Source organism: Accipiter gentilis, chromosome 1 (assembly GCF_929443795.1).
Source record: "Accipiter gentilis chromosome 1, bAccGen1.1, whole genome shotgun sequence".
NCBI lineage: Eukaryota > Metazoa > Chordata > Aves > Accipitriformes > Accipitridae > Astur > Astur gentilis.
In genome coordinates this window covers 5,232,743-5,256,005 of record NC_064880.1, presented here as the reverse complement: position 1 = coordinate 5,256,005, position 23,263 = coordinate 5,232,743, and the positions used below count along the sequence as shown (strand labels likewise).

General features: G+C 44.7%; 2 protein-coding genes across 7 annotated transcripts in view; both read right to left on the bottom strand.

Annotated features, from left to right (window-relative positions):
• Positions 1-3,569: 3,569 nt before the first annotated feature.
• On the bottom strand, positions 3,570-4,520 carry LOC126041466 (forkhead box protein E3-like). The gene has a single exon (XM_049807111.1). The coding sequence runs from the start codon at positions 4,518-4,520 to the stop codon at positions 3,828-3,830; it is 693 nt and encodes a 230-aa protein (XP_049663068.1). The 3' UTR covers positions 3,570-3,827.
• A 3,086-nt stretch (positions 4,521-7,606) lies between these two features.
• Positions 7,607-23,263, bottom strand: part of TMEM201 (transmembrane protein 201) — a 29,950-nt gene continuing 14,293 nt past the window's right edge. Inside the window, exons 7-11 of one of the 6 annotated variants that reach the window (XM_049815570.1) lie at positions 15,548-15,765; positions 13,812-13,883; positions 12,642-12,932; positions 12,010-12,141; positions 7,607-11,513 (exon numbers count right to left, since the gene is read on the bottom strand). In XM_049815570.1, the coding sequence (XP_049671527.1) occupies positions 11,416-11,513; positions 12,010-12,141; positions 12,642-12,932; positions 13,812-13,883; positions 15,548-15,765 (811 nt within the window). In that variant the 3' untranslated portion in view covers positions 7,607-11,415. Of the gene's footprint in view, positions 11,514-12,009; positions 12,142-12,641; positions 12,933-13,811; positions 13,884-15,547; positions 17,925-17,975; positions 18,039-19,011; positions 21,685-23,263 lie in introns of those variants that run through there. The other 5 variants (XM_049815651.1, XM_049815898.1, XM_049815813.1 and 2 more) reach the window with 5 other exon arrangements.

The window sequence follows — 23,263 nt, the reverse complement described above, 5'->3', positions numbered from 1 at the left end:
TTCATACATTCCTTATAATCTCTTATTTTCAAGGGAAATAACGAGGCGGGAGCGATCTTTACTGAAGGGCACATAAAAGTAGCCTTATCCACACATTTGGTGGGAGTACACACAAAAGAGCACCTACAACAGGGAAGGCAGAGAGCTCCCCTCACGCAACCCAGCGTGAGGGTGCCAAGTCATAAAACAGGCCATTATGGAAGTAAGAAATTGCCATCGCTTACCCCAGTCAATCCCCTGCCAGGCAACTGCTGGGCTCACAGGCAGCTTTGCTCCGAAAGCAATCCCCGGTCCAGGTCTGGTTTCCACACAGAGGTACACACCTCGCAAAAACCAAGAGCTAGCCGGGACGCCCAGGCAAGCATGGATCCCTGGTGCAGGGAGATCCTCTCAACCCCACAACAACTCATGGAGACCAGCAGTGTCTGCAAAGAAGCTTCTGGGTCTCATTAGCACAGACAAGCTGCAGCTGCATGTGCTCCGGCAAGCTGAGGGGAGGGCACTGACATCCCCTCCCCCCCCCCCCAAACTGACCCTGGACCTTTGGGTAACATGAGGTTACCTGAGAAAAATAATTAACTGGCTCTTCAGAAACTGCAGCAGCTGCTGCCCCTCTCCAAGAGAGGGTATTCCACATTAAAACAAACAAACAAACAAACAAACCAATAATAAAAAAAACCCCAACCAAAACCAGAGAAGCCTTCTCAAAAAAAAAAAAAAACCAACCCAAAAACAGAGAAGCCTTCTCAAAAAGCTCCGGCTTTGCAGCCTGCCCTGGGCATAAATTGCGGCCTTCCCTGCTTTCACACTGGAGGACGCAATTAGCACAATTAAGGTGACCCAGACAGGGATGCAGACATCCTGCTGAGAGCCTGCAGCCCACAGGTGACACAAAACTAGTAAGAAGCACCCAGAGCAGCACACAGAAATCCTCATGCACATAACCAACCTCCTGTGCCACTTGTCACCTCCCTAAAGTAACAGGGATGGACTGAGTACAACTCTTGGCAAAAACAAGGCAAATTGAGGCTAGGAAGGAAAACTCTTTTAAGTGTTTGACTTAAACTGAGCCTGGGGAAGGGGGAGGAAAGGCATTTTGCTAATTTTATGATTGTTTATGCTTTTTTTTTTTTCCCCCAGTACTTAAATCAGTGACCAGAAGTTGTACTAACTGGCCATGAATTCAATTAAGTAAAAATTCCCCAAGTCAAGACTGGTTTGCCTGCAACGGGCTACCCCCACTGGGGACACAACCCACCCCAGGGTTTCTAAGGAGACCCCAAGCACTGGAGGTTTACCTGGGAAACAGAAAAATCAGGAAATCCCGTTCTTCGTGGGGATGGGGTGTGATGGAGCCTGCAAGTGAGGGTACCTGTCCCAGTGGCACTACAGCCAAGGCCATAGAGAAAACCCTGAGCAAGTCTCCTCCAAGACTTGATTTCTTTCTACTTCTGGCTCTGGAGATCCATGTATGAAAGTGCACACCCCCACAAAAAAGCAGGCACTTTCACTCTTCACGGGTTATCTACACAGTCGAGTAGAAAGAAGACATTTTCAGGGTCCAGGTCCATCTTTCTAACACACACCGGCTACAGCACACTCTGAAAGCAGGACGGCACAATTAGTTTACACACAAGCAATTAGTTTGTGCCTGAAGGCATGAGTCCATGCATGAGCTAAAAGTTACACGTGTAAGTACACAACCAGTTCGTGCATGAGGGCAAAGTTAGTTTATGCATGAGCAAACAATTATTTAATACCTGGGCAAAAAATGACTTAATGCATGAGTGCACAATAAATTTCACACGTGACTGTGGACATTTACACATTATCTACGACGCAATAGGAAGAAGAAATATCAAAAGAAGAAATACTGGGTCTATTTGTACTAATACCAGCCATACCATGCCCTGAGGGCAATTCTATTTGAACCAAAATGATTACCCAGGAAAACAGATTTGTTCTTCGTATGCACACCTCCGTTCATTATTTTAGAATAAAATGGGAATCCTTTACAAGAAAGCAGTTATTACTCTTTCAAGCTCCAAAGGCTAAGGTCTGTTTTACGGAAAAGACAAACATCAGCTGGAATAGGAACATCATCGGATTCAATAACTTGCGTATGGTACTTCGCTGATAAAACAACCTGTGAGAAGCATACACAAAGTAAGTCAGACTTTCTGAAACTCCTCCTAATTCTGTGTACAGTGGAATTAAGGGGAGCGCAGAGGTCAAACTTAATACGCCAAATTCAGCAGCTGTAGTTTCACATACATGTATTGTTCACATATGCTCTAAACCACAGCAGGGACTTAAAAACTTTGCCAAAACAGAACAGAACCATACGTTATTTAAAACAAAAACCCTAGGAGAACTTGTTTCCATTACATACAGACTTACCATCAGCTTCAAAATGCAACAATTTTTATGTACTTGCATTCCACTTGGGGCACTGAACTGATTTTATAACTAAAGTGCGAAGACAGTTTTTCAAAGTATAGCAAGTGGTTTAGCATTCAAGATTTTCAGGAGCTATGTGAAAAATGAGACAAAAGGAAAACAGAAAGCAATCTGAAAAATCATAGAACTGCAGTATCTTTAAAATGTTGGCATCGCGTAAGAAAAACTGTAAAGTTGTTGCCCCAGCTAAATCTAACAGTATTTCCAGCATTGTTTGTACCATATTGCTAGAATTTAAAGATGAGATTTAGAATCACTTTGTAAGTATAGGGAAGTAAAAAACAGCAACTATAAAAGTGGATTTAAGTTGCGCCTTCTTTCAAGGATCATCAAGAAAGCATCAAAATAACTTAAGTACTTTCTGAAGCCACAACTTTTTGGAAGTACTATTTATTAAACAAGTCATAAAATGTAACACACAACAAGCGCTGCTCTTCACATAACAGCATTTGAACTTTTCTCTCCCTTGAAACACAGTTTTATTAGAAGCGTATTTTCTCTCTGAACCCTTATTCTGAGGGAAAAGCATAGAAACTAGTCCCTCTGAAATTAAAAGGGGAAAAGACCTTACACAGTAATTGTAGCATCGTCTGTAAGAAACATGTTAACAATAAACATACTAATTATAGCATCATCATTTATGAGACCTGTTAACAATGAACATATGTAAACATATATAACAAGCAACAGTATAAAATAACTCTTCACTGTATGAAAAACCCCATATAGATTCACTTTAAATACAAACCCACAAGATTCCCAGTATTACTCCAAAGATCTTTGGGGTTTGTGTTTCAGTTTTTCGCTGGTTCTCCCCACCCCCCCTAAATAGAAAAATGCATATATTGCTTTTTCATAAGCCTTGAAAGAAAAGCTTCAAAAGGAGCTTAAGGACACTTGAAAAAATAATTTCCCTGCACGAACCGAGTTTCACTTTTGCGAGGACTAGCATCTACACGACAGATTCGAGAAAACACCAGATACCGATTTAACTTGCTCAAGCTCTGCAGCCCCCCCTTCAGCCCTGCCTGGGGGTTCAAACAACAAAATCACAGCCTCACCACCCCCACCCCCCCCCAATCCCCCAAAATCACAACCTTCCCCCGCAATCCAAACGGATAAAGCAGTGCAGAAGCCCAATTCACGCTCCTCACAGCACGGAGAAACAAGGTGGCACATCTCAGTCACAGCAACGGGAACTTCTCCGAGCGATCCTCCTCCAGGCACTTCCAACAGCTGAGCGTTTATTTTAAGCCCCTTTCTCAAGCCGGGATGCAGAAACACCCCCGAACCCCCCAACCGGCCGACACAACCCCTGCTCAAGCAGGTCAACCCGCGGCACCGCAATCTCACGTCGGGGGCTTTATTTAAAGGAGGAGGGCACCTTCCCCCCCCGGGTCGCTCCTTATCCCCAAATCCAGCTCCGCCGGGCGCAGAACAGCCCTCGCCCCGGCGCCGCCGGTAAGCGGCCAGGCGGGCAGCCCCTGCGGCAGCCCCAGGATGGCGGGGGGGGCCCAACCGGCCACCTCGCCGCAGCGGCACCCCCGCGGCAACGGCAGAGCCAGCGCCGCGCAGGGACCGTGCGGGCAAGCGGCGGGAGGCGGCGGCGGAGCCAGCCAGGGAACGGCGGCGGCGGCGGCGGGAGGAGGAGGAGGAGGCGGCGGCGGCGGCGGCGTTGGGGGGGCGGTTTGTCGTCGCGGTCGTCGGCGGCGGCGGTAGTCCCCCCCCGGGAACATGTCGTGGAAGGCGGGATCGAGCACCCAGTCCCCGCCGCGGCGGGGAGCGGCGGGGGGAGCGGCGCGGCGGGGGAGGCGGCGGAAGCAGGGGTTGAGGCTGAGGTTGTGGCGGACGCTGTTCTGCCAGCCCTTGGGACCGCCGCGGTAGTAGGGGAAGCGCCCGGCGATGTAGGCGTAGATACCGCTGAGGGGAAGCCGCTGCTCGGGGCTGGCCCGGATGGCCATGGCGATCAGAGCCACGTAGGAGTAAGGCGGTTTTTGCAGCGGTTCCACCGCAGCCCCCCGGCTCTCCGCCGCCGGCTCGCAGGGGTCCGCCTCCCCCATGGCTCCGCGCTCCCCCGGCCCCGCCGCCGCTCTAAAACCCTCTGCCCGCCTCGTCCCGTCGTCGTCCCCCCGCCCCGGGGTGTTTGGGGTCGCGGGCGGGTCGGGACGGCGCTTTGGGTTCGCAAACCCAAATAATGAGGTGAGGGGGAAGAGACGGAGCCGGGATGCCCGCCCGACCCGGCTTGGGGTGGGGGGGGGGGAGTGGGGGGTTTCGGGGGGGGGAGCGGGCCCGAGGGCATCCCCCGGCGGGAGGACCAGCGGAATGTATCGCTTCTTACCGTTTCGGTGAGGTGCTCAGCTGCACACCTAATTAATTGCAGATGCAAATGCATCCGGCACTCGGGCTCCACGGACCATCACCGTCTCTCCCCGCGGGTACCCCGGGATCACGGCCGCAGAGGGGAAACGTTCGTGAGCAGATCCCCGGCCGGTACCGAGGGGGGACGGCGGAGGAGCAGGGCTCCGTGCTGCCGCCGCCTTGGTTTTTATCAGCGTCGCGTTTGTGCGAGCGCTACGGCTCGCCCAGTGCTTCACCCTACATCCGTATGTAAAGAGCCATCGGTGGCACGATGCCAGTAATTTAATTAAGACACACGGCCTCCTTTGAAAAGTCTGTCTTTGATCACCCTTAATTAATTAAAAAAAAACACCAACACCAAAGCCCAACAACAACCCTTAATTAGAAAAAAAAAAAAAAAATCACAACTCACTAGGCTGGAAGGAATCGGTTCCTTTTTTCCAAAAGTTGCACAGAGCTAAGAAACCGAAGGAAAACATCGATGACTATCAGGCTGTTGTTCTCAGTTTACAAAAACTACCGACAGTAGCTTGACAGTGGTGGGTCAAACAATGCTATCACGTCTCATATTTTAAAAATAGCGTACAGGTCTTTGAATAGAAAACTTTCAGTGGGCTGGATGGAAATATTTAAATTATTAAGCATGAAGCATCCCTACTGGTTGTAACAAATCTGCCAACAGCAGAAGGAAGCTCTTTGAAGCAGCCCAGGAAGACTCACCTGTATGACCACAGTTTAGATCTCCTGCCAGCCCTGTGTAATAGAAAAGCAAGTAAACAGACCACTGCTGAAAATAAAAACAGATTGCAGAACGCAACAGGTCTCTATCACTGAAAAAAGAGGGGGAGAAAGGAAGAGTGTCCGAGAAGTGCACCCCTTCCTGCATAGCAATGCACAGAACTTCTCTCCAGGTATTTAAAGACAAGACAGAATACACTGCCAGGTCTTAAAACAAATCAGTGATACCGTAAATCGGCAGTTCAGAAACTCTCTAAGACTCGATCTTGAAGTTTTAGAAAGCAGGCATTCTTTATTGCAGCGCCGGGTGCACGGGGGATCGCTCCACCTATCGTGCACACCGTCAGGCCTAATTGTGCAGGTTAAGTACATGTATTCATTAGTTTTCCGGGGAAACTATTAGCATATGCAAATGTCCTTTCCTAAAGAATGCTCGTTAGTCCCTAAAAAAATGCTTGTTAGTGCTCTTATTATCTAAGTTTTCATTAGTGATGTAAAACCATATGGCTAGTTTAAGCTAAATTATCTACAAGGACGAGAACAAAGGCAGGAGTTCTTATCTTTTCCAGCCCTATCTATCAAGCAAGACCTCTGCTTGTGCCTTCTCAGCAAGATCGTAAATTCATCAAACATTTAATTAAGTTTCGTGATTGCTCATGGCTCCCTTTTGCTCATTCTCATTTTCTTGATGTTTCAACCTTTGCTGTATCATCAGCAGCACATTTTAACGAAGTAAAACGTAAGTCATAAAAGTATAAATGGAGGAAAACTACAGCCTTTGAAGCCTGTGCTTAGAAAGCCTACGTCTAAAAGCTTATGCCACCTGTCTCTTAATTTACATGACATTAAAAACATAAAGGTCATAAAATAACGCATAAAACCAAAATCTCAGAAAGACTCTCAGCCCCCATCTCACAGAGGAAAAAATCCCGTAAGTGCCAAATGAACACAAATCGTAAGGTGTGCACATAACTGGAACACTCTGACACTCTGTGACTGTGCTTATCTTGGGACAAATTCTGGGGCTTCACCAAACATCCCTTACATGTGTTCGGTCCTTACCCATATAAATAATCCTCTTGGCTTTCTTGCCAACATGCGCTCGTTTGGAAGATGACTGGGTCAGGACCAAAGCACCTGCATTCAGTACCTCCCTTACACCCCCCTCCTCCCCACCTACCAAAGTCCTGAAAATCCAGACAAAACAAAATAGTGCTGGTGCTACCATGCGACCCTGCAGCCATCAGCTGAGGTCAGGGTTCTAAGGAAACAGGTGCATAAATGACAGTCCCTACCCTACAGGAGGTCAAGACAGGAAGGTCCCTGCAGCTGCATCCAGGGAGAAGTTCAGAACATCAGTTAATGGCAGGAGGTGGCTTCCCTTTTAATTGATGGAAAGCCTTCAGAGCATAACAATGGACTTATTCCATTTCCAAATCACGGTCACGAGCTTCTCCTTGCTTTGGGGAAGCTCACAAAGCTTTGTGCTTTCTCTTAGCTCTTGCTAGCTTTAGAAGAGTGAAGAGATCAAAGTTGACTTGACCACACACAAGCACAAATACGATCTCCCTTTCCCCCCAAAATATTCAGCTCCCCTAGAAACACACACACTAAGGTGAAAACTTAAACATTTTTTATTTTTTAAAGAAAAATATTCCTCTTCAAACACAAAGCATGAACTAAAAACCTCTGAGGAACAGCTGCTCCTCCCTCGGAGGGCATTTAACTAAACTGTACAGTGTTAGAGCTCCCCAAACAAGTATTACACACATGACATACAGTATTTCTTTCACAGGAAATAAGGTTTAGGACTCAAAATTGTCCTCCTCGCCCTCTCTAGATACCTGCTCCATCCAGAAGTACTCTGTGCCTTACTTCCACCACAGGACACAGTGATGATAACTTCTGGATGCAACGTATATGTTTAAAAAAGGAAAAGAAGTATTGGCCAAATTGGCCATTTCTAGCCTTCTAACAAATGTCTGTGAGAGAGATTAAGACCATAGTTATTTCCAGGAATGGTGCTTGGAAGAAAAAAATATAGCAGCATCCACAGGCAACACAAGCCGTTGATTCCAGCTGCCCTGTTTTAAGGAAACCAGTCAGTTCAGCAGTGTTTTACAGATGTTCCCATCACCCAAGAAGGAGGAGTGGGAATAAAACATTCACAGGCCACATTGGTTGCTTGAGCAGACAGCCTACAATTCAGCGAATCTGGCGTACATATGCCAGCAATGAGTTTTTTTTCCACATTGCCACAGTGACCAATTTCATGCCTAATATTTTATGTAAAAAGATATGACTACTTTCAGAAATCAGCAGCTCGTTCTACCAATTCTCTCTATCCCATCAAAGAGATATGTGCATAATATTTGTCACATCTGCCAAACTACCCAGACTGCGGAACTGGAACTAGACTCTAGAATCCAAATTCTTCCTAATTCGGAACAGCAAAATCATTGAAAGTCTCTGTAAGGTCTCAGAACATGCCTAACAAGCCCATATCCAAAGAAAAAGTACCTTGGCCTCTTCAGGGGAAGGTAGGTAATGGAAAAGGTCCGGAAATGGAGCTCATTTGTATCCCACCTGATCATTTAATTGTTGGTATTATTAAGTAACGCTCAAATCCTTATCAGACCATTTTGTAAAGATCTTTTCCATTCCATACACTCCAACAGCTTTTACAGTAGGAAAAATATTAGAAAAATAAAATCTCACCCCTGAACAACACTGTATGAAGATTAACATCATCAATCACAAAGATTTTTACAGGGGGGGACCAGATAATCTTTTGTTTCCTCCAAACCAGCTTCATATAGAAAACAGCAGCAAGATAGACACAGTATCTAAGAGCTAGATTAAGGCCAAGAATATAAAGACAAACATGGGCTCAGATCTTTTGAAATGAAGAAACCCTCCAAATGTTTTTATACATATGCATGCACACGCACACACATACACACGTATACTCGTGTGTACTATTCAAGCAAAGGCTTCACAACCGTGAAAGCACCACTGGAGAGTGTTCTAGCACCAGAATGAAAAAGTTGGTTGTCTTCCCTCTTCAGCAATAAAATCCAAAGTCTTTATATTGCTTTGGACAAGGTCACCAAATACCCTTCCAAGAACAGTTTCAGCGAGCAGATTCAGAAGTGCAGTGTGACACGTTAAAGTGTTCCTGTTCTGGAATACGGACAAGAAGAGGTGTGTGGAGAGGCTGCAGCTCCTTCGTTGCTGGAAAGGAGGAGAAAATCTGTATTGCAATCTGGTAGAGACAGAGACCAACTTGGACTCCAGGTGAGCGTGATGGTAAAACTCAGCGCAGACTGGGAGGTGAAAGTGGAAAGTTTGCATACGTGAAGTCACAGTGCACATCTGTTGGCATAATAAAGACAAGCAAACCCACAGTATTCTCTGGCAGGCTTGTCTCTGCATAGGAGGCCCCCGGGTATGCTGGAAGTCAGGACAAGGATCCATGAATGGGATGTCACACACTGCACCAGGACACCATCAAACTCAAACAGCAGAGGTCTAAATAGAAGCTTGTAAGTTGGTCTGCTAGCATCTTGCCTATACACATGCTCAAGTGAGCCTGCGGAAGTCTATAAAAGGGACAAAAATCTCTTAACAGCAAGGTTATGGGTCCGGTTTGACTACAAGTAACAATTCATGCAAGTTACAAAAGAATTCATCATCAACCTGCAGCACATCTTTCTGCTGCAGGTCTCCATCCTGGACCTAGGCCTCAGTATAGGACGTGCTGGCTGTGCAGCCCTTTGCCAACACTCTAAAGATGCTGAGAGAAAGATGCAGAGTCGGGAATGACATCTCCACAGGCTCTCAGATCAGGACGTGTGGGCAGAGGTCTGCTCTCTGCCTCTAAGATGCAGAGTCGGTGATGAGCAGGCCTCGCTAACAAGGGAGGATGGGGAGCAGTGGCTGGAAGTGGGCTGCCGAAACAATGCAGGAAGAAATGGAAGAGACAAAGAGAGACTTAATTTTTTTAGGGCTTGAATCACCAGCAGTAAAGTCCCATTTAATCTGTCATATAGCATGCTGATAAGGGCCTGCCTATCGCTCACTTGATGTACTAAGTGAGGCTGTGGTAGGAACTCAATTAAAACGTGCAAGAAAAAAAAAAATGAAGTGAAAGGAAGGGTGATCATCACTCCAAGGCGTGAATTTCAGGTTCAGAGCAGAGAATTACCAGCAGAGAGACACTTTGCATCTGTGCACGTGCAAGACTATAACAGAGTGAACAGCAGCAGAACTGAAAGGGAGGAAAAGACACAGTAAATGTAACACTGTAAGTCAAGATGCAAACACAGGACAATGGGGTGAGGGAGAGGAAAGAGAAAAGAAGTTTGAGGTAAAGGAGCCCAAAGGAAGAGACGACAGAAAAAAAAAAATCTTGGTAGTGTCAGTCCTGCTTCAGGAAATACATAGCTAATGTCAGTTGGCTCTCTTTTCACCAGGTACCCTTGACACGTTGGTCAATTTTCTCTCTGCACTTGGGATTTAAGAATCAAAACATAAATATCAATATTTTTTTTTTTCCCTAAAATGAACTACATGATGTTGATTATTCAGCACAATACTCTAAATGGCCCCCGAATTCAAAGCAATGCTGAAGATTCACCCAAAAGCAGAAGTGCCCAAATTATAAACTCATTTTGAAAATCTAGGGCTACTTCCTTTGGGTTAGAAAAGAAGAATCTATCCAGAAGGCTGAACTGTCCAGAAGCAGGTTTGGCATTTCTCGCCAAGAGCACCTTGGCATTTAACTACGTAAGAAATCTCTTAAATGGTTACTTAGCAAATCCCAGTATCAAATTGAGATGTCAGGTTTTTGGATAAATGTGTACAATCACACAGCTCCTCACCTATCTCCTAGTAGAACAGATTTGTGCGTCTTACAGCAAGAACAAGCTATGCCACTTGCTGCTTCAGCAGTCAGAGTTGTGAGCTGAAGCCCTTTGACTGTGGCGCAAATCACAGAGGGATCCTTTCCTATTACAGAATTAACTGTAACAAAATTAATGCCTCCTGGGTAAAGCAAAGCACAGGCTTCCTCCTTCTAAAGGAAACCACAAAAGGATGTCTGCCTGGGGTTTGTGCATACCTACAAACAACAGTGCTGGCTGGAGGTATGTACAGACAGCAGTTTCTGAGAACCAGCATGACCAGAATGGCAGCTGGTGAAAGTGGCCTCAGGGCACAGCCCAGGTGGAAGCACACAGACCTATAAGATGCAAGAATATGACAGAGCAGCCAAGGTCACCCATGTGCTTAGGCAAGCTTAAGGCAACTAAAGAAAATTCATTGACAATTTAGAGGAGAGTGCCAAAGGGAAGAGATAAGAGGAACCACTGGGCAAAGAGGCTGGGAATGCTGTTACAGTAGCCAAAGCCCAGCACCAGCTACTAAGCCATCCCTCTTCTCCAGCTCCTTTGTTCTAATTCTCTTCATTTTACCAGCACCACCAACACGAGGTTAATATGTCAGAAAGAAGAGCTGGGGATAGGTTCCTAAAAACGTAGCTTACACATTTTCAGGCTTGTGTCTCAGGCCAGTTCCTTTGAAAGAAAGCACATGGGCCATTTGACTGGCCTCCTGCTTTGAATTGGAGCTTTCTGGGAATTCTGCCTGCCACCTCCAGGGACAATCCTGTGATATCTTCTACCTGGAAGTGATGGCAGCAGCTACCTGGGTTCTTTGTCATGACAGTTGAGCATACAGCAGTTTTTTAAAAAACAGCATGCACCAATGGCACGGCCATTAGACATGAAGCCGTGGTTGAATTCTTCTCGTCTCCTCAGAAGCAGGTGGAACCAGAAAGAACGGGAGCGTTGGCACAAATCAGCGCAGGCTCCGGTAGACATAGGCTGATGTGAAGACAGCATTGAGAGTCAGACTCACGGCTAGCAGACCTCGGAGAGCGGAGTTACCAAAATGACCTTAGTAGGAGAGGACAACACAAAGGAAAAAGGGGAATAGTAGAAAGAGATATTAAGGGATTGATGAGATAAATAACAGTGAACATGCGTTGTGCTCTTTCTCTCTCTCTTTGCCCAGCATTTTCACCATAAGCAGAAATTGCTGAAAAACTTTTCCTATCAGGAAAGACTCCACTGCTCTCTCTGGTTCTATTTATATACTCTATATATTCTCTCTATTCCTATTCTATATATTCATCTCATCGCTCTTCTCAACACCTGCATCCCCACCCCTTTCCTTCCGTCTCAGTTTAGCACTCTGTCAGTATTTGTCAGACAGTCCAAAGAATAGGAATAGCCTTATTAAGGTCTTAGAACAGCAGGCAGAAGATCCATTTTGCCACTAGTTATTTATTTGATCTCAAGATCAGATCACTGCTACAGCACAGGAAAGACCTCAGTTACCCTCATAGAGATGCTCACACATACACAAAGCACTCGCATGCCTTGCGCCTACCTCTCCAGCCTGCCAAATCTTCCCCTTTGGTAGTTGTGTCCACCACACACGTAGATGAGTGTGATGAGTGATCCTCCTTTTTGATGGAATTATCACTGCAAATACTCCCTCCTTCCATAGCAGATCTCATATCTGCAAGGAGAAAAAGATGGCAAAATTCAGAAGGCACCAGTGGAAGCCAAAGGTAGCAGAAGTTACCAGACTAAAGCTAGACATGAGTAATGAATGGTTGCCTGGTAAAACCATGCAAGTATTGAGGACAGGAGCTGGAAACAAAAGGCAAATTTCACTGCTGTGCAGCAGAAGTTGCCTGCATGTTTGTCTCATACACTGTCCATATCAGCATCACCACATCTGTGGTTAAAGGAGTTATCCAAACAAGGGCGAAGGCAGTGGCAGTAGTATCCCTAGGACACCACTAAGTGAGAAAAGGACATGTTTTTTGGCAGACAAGAGGCTCTCCAGGCCAGTGGATACTTAAGGGAGCTTTAATAGCCCACCAGACATCACCACCTGGGTTTTTCCTGAAGGTTCCCCATCTATTGTGTGGCCTAGACGACGTGCGGCTTGGCTTGCAAGCCAACTCCTTTCTACAAATGCACTTCCCAGAGTGCAGCAGGCTGCCAGCATACCATGCATTCCCCACTCACTGAGTTTCTTCTTTGGAAAGGAGGACAACTCGGTGGCAAAGATGTTGCTGTCTGAGTGGGTGTGCTCCTCTGAGCTAGTTGGGGTGAGCAGAGCCTCGTTCTGAGATGGGAAAAGCAGCAGCTTCTGTCCTTTCAGGTTCAGGCGGGCAGGGCTGATGAGTGGCCGGCGGTACCGCAAGGAACCTGAGCTGGAAGTCACAGAGCCAGCCACCGATGGTGCTGGAGAGGGGATGCGGGAGGGAGCACAGCTGCCTGACAGCAGGGAGAAGTGCTCTGAAATGGAAACATCCCCAAAGAGAACATAATGAGATTATAATCCCAATACAATAGGCACAGTTTTCTTTAACAATTCTACAAGAAAAGGAAGCTGGAATTGCAAATGTCCAAGATATCTTGTACTAGAAGTCTTTATTCATTCCAGTTCCCCCACTGGAAAACATGGAGAAATTCCACCTGCATTTTGGTACACTCAAGAACGACTTAGACTAGGGTTTATCAGGAGTCGGGTGAGCTTTTTCTCTGCTCAATTGTGTCCATTCAGGAGAGCCTGCATTACACATGCTGTTTTGCAGGTAAGTTAACTGTTCTGGCATGTCCTTTAAAGGCTGTTGGGAAAGTTTATCAGGATGTGAGGAGGTCTGCACAATGGCATTAGCCCAGGCTGTGACTGCATTTCCCACAGCAAACACTTAAGTAGCACAAACAGCCAAAGGATCCGTCTGGGGTCAGGAGGACAACAGACAGGTCACTGGAGAACACGGGACCAAAAGGGCAGAGCAGACAGGGTAGGCAAACTAACAGTTCCTTGAGCTGGGGAAGGAAAGGAAAACAAAAGAGCTGCCTAGGAACAGTTTGAAGTCTCCTAACAAAGCAATCTCAAGTCAGCTGTAGAGCAGGGAAGGGATCCTTGGTTCGTCTCACTGATTTCACTGTGAGCTCTTCCAGGGAAAAGGACATCCAACATATACAGCACCTTATTTTAATACAATCCCACTCTTAGCTGGAATTCTCTCTGCAGCATTTCTAACAGCAAAACTGACATTTTCACTGGGATGTGAGCAGGTAGTAAAGAATTAAACTTGTATCATGTGTTTCAACACACTTACTGCAAATCCTGCAAAGACATTTGCTCTGGAAGGGCTAGTGCATTACCTGATGTAGGAGATTCCTTGGACTGAGATGACTGTGACGCTGGTCGACTTCCGCTGAACAAGTAGCCAGAATCTAAAAAGCAAAAATGAAACAGTTGGAACCCAGCTGGCTCAGCTACTGGAAGCCTATTCTTCAGAAATGTAACTGCATCATCTTGTCATCAATCTCAGAATTGATGGGTGGTAAATGTAGGCAGGGAAAATGTCCCTGTTATCCTGGGCAGGCTATGTGCCAGCATCAGAATAATCCACTTTTCCCAGCTGCAGCAGAACAGATCTGTCCAGCAGGCTCCAAAACCAGCCCTGGGACTGTATCACAGCCTGGCTTGCCTCTACTTTAAAAGGAAGAAGGTGATGATATGGTTGTATCCTTTTCTCATGAAAAGAGCCTTTAGGGGAGATCATAGCGTGAGATGAATTCCCATCTAGCTGTCAGGCATGGTAGCCATAATAATGAGGCAGGGGAAAAAAAAAAAAATCAACGAAAAGTACTGAAGTCAGGAAAAAGAAGTGCTACAAATGAAATATCAAGAGCTTAAATCGATTATTTTTCTTAGGTATTTGATTTACATCGAGGCAAACAGCTTTGGAAGCTGAAAACCTTGCTGTTTGCAAAAAATATTCAGCCCCAACAGCATGCTCTCTCCAGTCTGGCTTTGCACCTTAGCAAAAGAAAGCACAGACCTCACAAGGGTGGTTTAGCACGCAGAGGGAATCCCAGGCATTTGGTGCATTTGCACCTGCCCTTCCAGTGGCAGTTAGGTAACTGGAAAGGTGAAGGCTGTGCCAAAAGCTGCAACGCCGCTGAAGGTTTGCATGGCTGGTCTTTCTCTTGCTCTTAGTGGATCTGGCAAAACTGCTGGCAGCATGAACTAGAGAAATGTCAAATCAACTAAAAAAATCCCCGCAAGACTGCTCTCTTTGCTGCAGTGTTATCCTAGAAACTGCCACATTTTGGTCTCTGACCTTCTGGTAATCACTTAGTGACATGGGAAAGCTTAATTTTCCTTGGATGGAGAACTGAAATAGCATTTAGCTATTAGCATTTATTTGAAATGGCAAATAGCATTTGCATGTTATCTGTTAGTTTCAAGCACAGAAAAACTGAGGGCTTACTGAGTTACTGGGAGACAGTCTTTCCTCAGGTCTATAAATCTTCCCTAGATTGCAGCGAGCCCTTAAAACCAAGAGAAAACAGGGTCTCTAAAGCAGCTTCAATAGTTGTGCTAATGCATATCAAATCTAGACTTAGGGAAGAGCCTGCCTTCAGCTCTGCTCCCTTCAGCTGTAGCAAGAAAAGCAAACTACACAAAGCAGCTAGAAGGACGGGAGCAATCACCCTTTCCAGATCAGTTATCCTAATGCTCCCAATCACTTCCAAAAGCTGCCCTTCTCCATTCCCATGTCTAACTGCTCCTTCTGTCTCTCGCCCACACAGAGCCTTGTAGCTTGTGCCATACTGCCACGAACGCCTGGAAAAGCCTCTGGATTTCAGTAAACCCACAGCAGGCAAGCACTCAGTGAGACTTTTGTTTCACCAAGACGGCAATGGCATGGTGCATAATTTCTTAATGTCAAAAAACTCATTACCAATGCTGGATACTCCTCTGTGCCACAGGAGCAGCAATCCCTAAACAGGACTATAACATGTAGATACTTCACAGTCCATTTTCTTCTGAAGCATTGTACCACTCCACTGTCACTTCCACTGGGCCAGAAAGTTTCAGGCACACTTACCTGCTCTGGCCAAGGAGGGGATGGTACCCAGTGAGAGTGCCCTGTTGAGACGACCAGGAAGAGAGGAAGAAGAAGTTCTGCGTGGGGATCTGAAGAGCTGTTGGTTTGTCAGTTGGAGAATACTGGGTGGTGTTGGGACAAAGAGAGACGTGGCCGGCGAAGGGAAGCCAGTCCCAGTGCCGCTGGGAAAGAGAGTTATCGAATCCCCAGAAAGGTACCTGCAAATGACACACGACAGACATTTAGCAAGGAGTACATTCCAGTAACTCCCTCCCTCAGTTGTACTTCTTGCATGAACACTTTCTTTGTTACCAGGTTTGTGCTAATTTTTCAGTGCAGGACTGAAAGACGCAGAATGCTTAAGAGTTTACAGGAATGTTCCTACACCTCTGAAACTGCGAAAGGAAGAACTGCTCAACTTTACTTAAATTATTGTGCACCAACCTGTCCCACAATACAGGGTGGAAAAAATGGTGGAACAGTTCAGGAACTCAAGTGCAAATAGACATAGTACCTTGGTTCTCTCCCTGAATGAGAAAATTACCTAGAGACCACCAGAATGGTTTACAAAGTCCAGATACACACAGGACCAACAATAGAGTACATTTTATGTTTGTTATGTGCACATGCAAACAACATGCTTAGAAGTGTCATAACTGTGGGAAGCAAGTAGTTATCTACTAGCTTTTTGTCTTTAGAAATCAGAATCAACATCTTACCTCTGATGCCAGAATAGAGAAAAGTATTTTTATGGGTACCTAGATAAAGACTTAGGCACAAAAGCTCTGTTTTAAAACTAACATTCAAACATCTTTAATACATTTGCCTTTATTATATTTCTGTGAGGTAATGAAGACTCACTACCCTCATTTTACAGATGGGAAAGAGAAGCAAAAAGAAACTGAGTGACTTGCCGAGCATCACATAAAAATCCTGATAGAACAGAGATACAAACCTGGGCTTTCCGATCCTAAATTGAAGCCTAAACTGTCACATTTTCCTTTCTCTGCATATTATAATTAGCCACAAGTATGTACTAGTGCAGCGATTCGGAGGCAACTGTGCTCCTGTAGCATACACTCCAGGAAGTGTTTTGCTTCTAGTGCATAAAAACCAATCTCTTATTACAGTGCCTGGAAAAAATTTAAATTGCCAATAATAATGGCAATTGTATTTCTAGGTCTGTGAGTTGGTTTTCAATGGGTTCTTTCCAAGTGAAAGAGTGGAGCTGTAGAACAGCATGTCCAACTTGAGAACAGAAGACGAGAGATAACAGACAAAACATACTAAGGGTACCTGTACCAGTTAGCTAGATTTTTAAGTACTACAGGCATAACTGACTTCTGTTCCACTGCTAAAATAACTGTATGAGAGGACTTTGCATTTTAAACAGTTTTTGCAGCTAGTACTGCCACAGTATTTCACACGCAATCACTATATGCAAATAAACTATGCAATCAATTTCCAATAACCCCATTTCATCACCTACCATTGCAGTGGTTTAAAATTTAAAAGTCAACCTAAAATGAACAATCTGTCAAAAACTTACTCCTATTTTTACCATCTTTCTGTTCCTCCTTGCAATCACGTACTGATCTTAGTCTATGTGTACGGTTTAGTTGACTACACTGCATCAGAAATAGAGAGTCAGGTTTGGAGCCTCACTTGTGTCCTCATGCCACCAAAATGAGCATTCTAGGAAGGTTGCAATGTTGAAAGTATAGGAAATTTGTATTATTTTTAACAAGTGAATAAAATAGATGAAGCAAAGTCTAGAATAAGAACAAGATCTCTCAAGGATCTCCTGTAAGACTTTTGTTTAGTTAGAAACAGGTAATACACTTGTCAAATAAGTCATGATGAAGTACTAACAAAGTATGAAGTGTATATATTTTAAAACTGAGATATCAGACTTTGCAGCATACAATCAAGCTGCAACGTTTGGAGGTTTAATCTTGCTTCTGATGAAAATGGAGACAGATGAGAGCAGCAATGTGGCTTTTCTTCTGTCAGAGGAAAGCCAATAGTAAATCAGAGCGTGAAGGAATATACATATCTCAGTCTTGCACTGTGAGATGATTTATGCGTGTGTCATTCTCTCTTGGAGATTAAAGAGGCAATGCAGCAATATTATGCAGTGCTAGCATGTCCAGAAGAAGGAGTTTAGAGTTAAGATTACAATTTAAAATATCTTGTAAAACTACTTATCTGCTAGTACGAGGCAGACATCAACAATCCCGACCAGCTTAATCAGGCTGAACAACCTCTGAGCCAACCAGCTTCCTGGTGCTTGCAAGCAGCACATGCCTTTAACAGCAGCAAGGAACTCGTCAGTCTTGCAGCAGAAACTGCCCAGCCTCTTCAGGTTCCAGAGGACCTGGGAATGGTGCCATGCTTCGCAAATGTGCAGAGTCCTTTAGTGCACATACATACACACATTTGCCCCACCACACATACAGGTGTAAATAGCAGATATAAATGTCCATCTCAGCTTTGTAAGAGAAAACAAATGGGAAAGGGAATTAAAAGTGCAGCTCAGGACCATGATATGAATCATAACAGAAAGAGTGATACCTACCACTCCCTGTGCCATGTCTGCGAAGGGTCAACTCAGAGCATTGCCTGTGAACAACCATAGCTCTTTTTTCCTAACTTTGCACCTTTTGTACTTTGGGCTAAAGGAACCAACTTTACACAGCTCCTTGCTGCAGTGGAAAACTACTTATCTGGCTTATTGGCTTTTGGTAGTTTTTCACCTAATGGGCTGGAAGATACTACAATCATTTATCACTCATAACCACGATCTCTTGTAACTTTTTGGATTGGACTTCCATGGGCTCTGCTGCTTAACAGCCCCACTTCTCAGCCTCACCAAGTTAGTGAATTCAGATCCTCTGGGCACCTGATGAATCATTTGTCTTGCACCATCCAGAAAAGGTATTTTTCTGGGTAGCAAAGAGGAACTGAAGAATTTTAAGCATAGCATATTAATGCCTTAGGATTGAGTGCTGATCAAAGAATGGGTTAAATATTGATCTGCTCTGAACAAAGTAAATTCCTGCAACATGTGCAAAAACCTGTCCCTTTTCTATGCGTTTTTCTCTTTAGTGTTTGCCACTGTCACGTCAAGAGGGCTAGATGCTGCTAAAAAGCAGGGGTGCTGCCACAGGAACGCATTTCATGCCTGAGAATGGTCAGCTGAACTAAAGCTTCTTTCAGAAGCAGATGAAAAAAGGTGAGATCAAGGGGATCATAAGGCAGGAAGCAGCCACATCACAGCCCTGGAATGGAGCAGTGCAGCTGTGTCTTTGCTCTCAGACTACTGTACTGCTCCAAGCCATTTGTGCATGTGATAACAGTTGTTCTGGTAACAGTGAAAAAGTAACCAAAAAAGGAAGAAGAAGGGAGGGAAAAAAAGAAAAAAAAAAGAAAAAGAAAAAAGAAAAGGCTCTGGAGTCAGACAGTTTGTGGAAATAGTCAGGGCCCGGAAGCCGTTTATTTCAGAACTTGGTATTGTGAACATCAAAAATTGGGTACCTTAATTAGTGTTTACAATGATCACAGCATTACGAGACAGTTGGGCACAACTCTGCTACACAGATACTTTAAAAATAAATAAGTAGCTTAAAGAAGAGTATTACATGGTACGGGACTGTACGCTGTCCTGAAGAAACACCTCCTGCCAGCAGAGCCTCCCCTCCTCTGTCCCAATACCTCCCTCTTATCCAAAGACAACACCGTATATGTGTGCCTTTTTAATTCACATTTTAAACAGAGATGCTGCATCACCCCTGGGATAGAGAGAGACATGGGAGAGCGTGGGTCAGGTCAGACTACAGGTCTGTAGATGGACCCACTCCTACTATCAGATAATTCAGTACATGAAGTAAGAAGGTTAGATGCAGTCACCGTCAGGCAGCTTGCTCTATATGCCTAGGTTCACCTGCCTGGAGGCAGCCAGGGAACCACGTATCAGTCAGTTTCCTCCAGACTTAAGAATCCATCATAATTTACCTATGAGTTATCCATGTACAACTGCACCATTTTCTCCAGGCAGCATGGAGACTGCAGCAGCAGCTCACTATTGCCTTACTGCTGCGTGCAAGATAAGCAAGTTTCTGTGAGCTGACATACAGTCACTCGTCTGGTCTGCTGCATCACATCAGTGAGTGCCATAACCTGCGCCTCCGGTCAAGTTGGCAGAATCAGGAGTAGAGAGCAATATAGTGAATAAAAAAAACCAGGGACAGGGAGAGGGGAGAATAATGCTAAAAAAGGGCACAGGTCTCAGACACATTAAGGTTTTGGTACGTGACTTAGAGAAATAGAAACTTTAGCTGCCAAGACTAAGAATTCTTTTCTCCTACGTGTTGCCCTGCTTTAGATGAAAAAGGAGGGTTGAATTAGAGCTGAAAATGCTCCAGCTGCCAGGTCCTGCACTAATACCTTCTACAGTACAGACAGACATTTGGCATCAATTTTGCTTTCCCTCCTAGCTGGTGGCACAAAGGTGTTTGTGGGGTGTGTCTATGCACATCCCATGTCTACAAAAATCCAGACTTGCTGGCATGATAAAAATATTCATAGGACCTCTTCCCTGCCTGTGTACTCGATAGCTTTGGTCCCAAAATGAGTCTTTACAGGGGATGACTCAAGGTACACTTCAGGACTGAGTACTGCCCCTTTCATATGAAAGCATCTGCTATGGCTCGAAGAGGCCCCAAGCGAACTTGCAGGTGACGGCACACCTGGAACGAACTAGCAGGTTATATGTGACAGCACACAATTTCAAAAGCATCTCTTTAAAAACCAAAGCAAAGCCATACACCACAGCTCCCTGCTTTCATAAGCGGAGTCAGTCGGGAGCAATCATCTGGCTATTAATTATATTAATTTTTATAGAGTATAATTTGTCCACAATACATCGATACATACTTTCTATAGTATCTAAGCATGATTATTAGCGTCACATAATTTCAGCGTACTTGAAAAATATTCATAAAGCCAAAATAAAACACCACTACACCATTTTTATATTCCCCTCTTGTCCTCACCCTTTGACACACCCAAGCTCAGTTCACTAGGGCATGCAAAGCACAGATGTAGGAAAGGAGGAGTTAATAGAAAGAAAAGAATGGGATATAGGTATAACATATTTAGAATTGTAAAGGGCCACAAAGGTGTCAGTTTGCATGCAGTGATGTCAGTGAGGGTTTCAGAAAGACCAGAAGTAGCAGCAGCAGAGATGCTTACTTGGTTGCTAGCTCTGGGTTCTCCTTCAACCCCCCTATAGTCTGCAGAGTTGCTCAGAAATTTTAGACTGCAGCCCAAGTATCCTCTTACACCCAGCCACTCTCACTGGTAGCAAATGAAGGACAAAAGCACCGGCCTGGCAGACATACAGGCAATGCTGTCCCAAGTTGCAGCTGCATCAGTTCCACTGAAGCAGAGCAACAGTGTTGTCAAAAATCCTGTCCAGGGAAAGGCACTTAATGAACTCACATTGGCCCCTTTATACACCCAAAACTGCTGGGCAGGGTACGAAATGCTTTTGAGTTGGCAGATGAGCCATGGCCACTGTGAGAGCAGACCAGAGTCAGCCACTTCAGGCTGGAGCAGATTTGATATCAAGTGACACACAAACCCACTAACAATCCCTCGTTACCCGAGATCCATTCTGTAGTACTATCCTCTGGTCCAGACACCAGCACATGGCCAGTGTAAAAAAACAGCACCTGAAATTAGAGGCTTTGGGGCTAAAATCCTCTAATACTGTTGAGTTAAGGTGTTTGCATGCTCTGGCCTGCATGGCTGGGAGAAACCTCAGGCAACAAAGCTGCATCTGGCAACCACAGGTTACCACATGTTCCTCTGTGGCCTGAAGTAAGAGTCTAACTAAGTGAAAACAACAAGCTCAAAGCACTGATCAAGTGGTTCTGGATTATTTTTGTGTCAGCCAGGTTAGTAAGTTACCAGCCCTTTGTTAGCCATTATCCCCCTCAGCGGAAGGAAATGTATACCTGTGTGTCATACAAAATAGCACCTCAGCTTCATGAGGATGGTGGCACTGTGCTCAGATGTGGGACTTGCACCAAAATACCTGAGCGGGAAGCATACATTTCCTTCTGCTGGACTCACTGTGGGGGAAGCAACCAGGCAGAGTCAGATAGCATATCTAACTGCTGAGCTATTTCCTAAATGAACCTCAGGTAAAAAATGCAAAGTTGGCAAAGCACGTTCCATACAGAACCTACAGCACGGCACAGTGTTTAGAACAGTCTATTTGGCATTGAAATCAGGTATTGCAGGAACCGTCTCAGTAAAGGCAGTGGTGGTTTAAATAGTTTTTTTCCCAGAAACAATCAATGGTAAAATACTGCTAACTTATAACTGATCTTCTTCAGGCCTAATTGTCTAAGGAGACACAACTGGTACAGATCGAATGCTAGTAGTTTATAAATCACACCACCTCTGGAAAAAAACACCTTTCTCCTCCTTTCTTCCCTCTCCTCCGCAAGATCAATCATCCTTTACCATCAGCAAACGCATGTGAGAAAAGCAGAAAGAGAAGAGACTGTCAGCAGCAGAGTCTCCAAAAGACCAAAAATTCAATTGCTGCAAGTTTGTTTTTGAGGCTGTGAGGTTATTTGTTGCTTTTAGAAGCAGCAGCATAGACATGCTGAGGCACCAAGAAGTGGGAAAATAAGCTGACACCTGAGCAAAGACAAAAGCTTCTTTGGCATTAAAATTAAACCACACTCCAATATGCGTTTTGTTATTTTGTTTTGCCATTGAAATTTTTCCAATTATGAGTCCAAAAGTTCTTGAATTACAAGTTATAGACAAAGCACCGCAGAGACCAGGGCTTCAGTTGGACAGCTTGGCCATAAACTGAAGTAGCTTTCTGATGTTCTGACATACAGAATTAGTGCAACTTGTAAATATACTTCATTTGTATTAATCTACATAAAGTGAAGACAAATGGATTTCTTGCTTGCATGTCAATTGCAGTTAACATTATCTCCCAGATGAAAAGATTTAAAACTCAGAATAGATTTGCACTTGCTGTGCAAACAGACCTAAGTATTTAACAGTATTATTCAGGCTTCACAGTGTAAACCCCACTCCTTCCCACAGTTCTACCAACTGCCTGTTCCTCATATCTAGTGTGCATCCTCCCCATCCCATCCCAGTACTGCACAGGAAAAAAGACCAGAGATTAAAAGAAAAGATCAGGCACAGGAAAACAACGTAACACTTAACAGCAAAACATCATAAAAGGCACCAGACCCCAGGGGGCTCAAAGATGGGACATGTTTAAATTGAAAGAAAGAAAGAAAAAAAAAAAAAAACGCTGCTAAAAAGAAGGGAGAAAAACAGCTGTTCAGAAGAGATAGGAGGCCACGTGAAACAGGACAAAGTGAAATTTAATACAGCCTTGACTTTCAGCTCCTGAAAGCAAAACATCTGAAGAGGCTGACAAACATCTTTAGAGGCTGTCACTTAAGAGTTTCCTTGCTATTGGGCAAGAAAATTTGGACAGATTAATTTTATTCTTATTAAAAGGATATTGCCATTAGAAATCAGGCATGACATTACCATGACCATCCCCACACATTTTAACAGTTTGTCAGCTGCTCACACCCCTCCTCCTTCTAGTGGTCTCAATATATCCTTCTAAACACGAGATTCCTCCCATCACTGGGACATACTTGA

What these genes read in the sequence shown, in the direction of transcription:
- LOC126041466 (XM_049807111.1), bottom strand. Translation starts at nt 4,520, where the DNA reads ATGGGGGAGGCGGACCCCTGCGAGCCGGCGGCGGAGAGCCGGGGGGCT.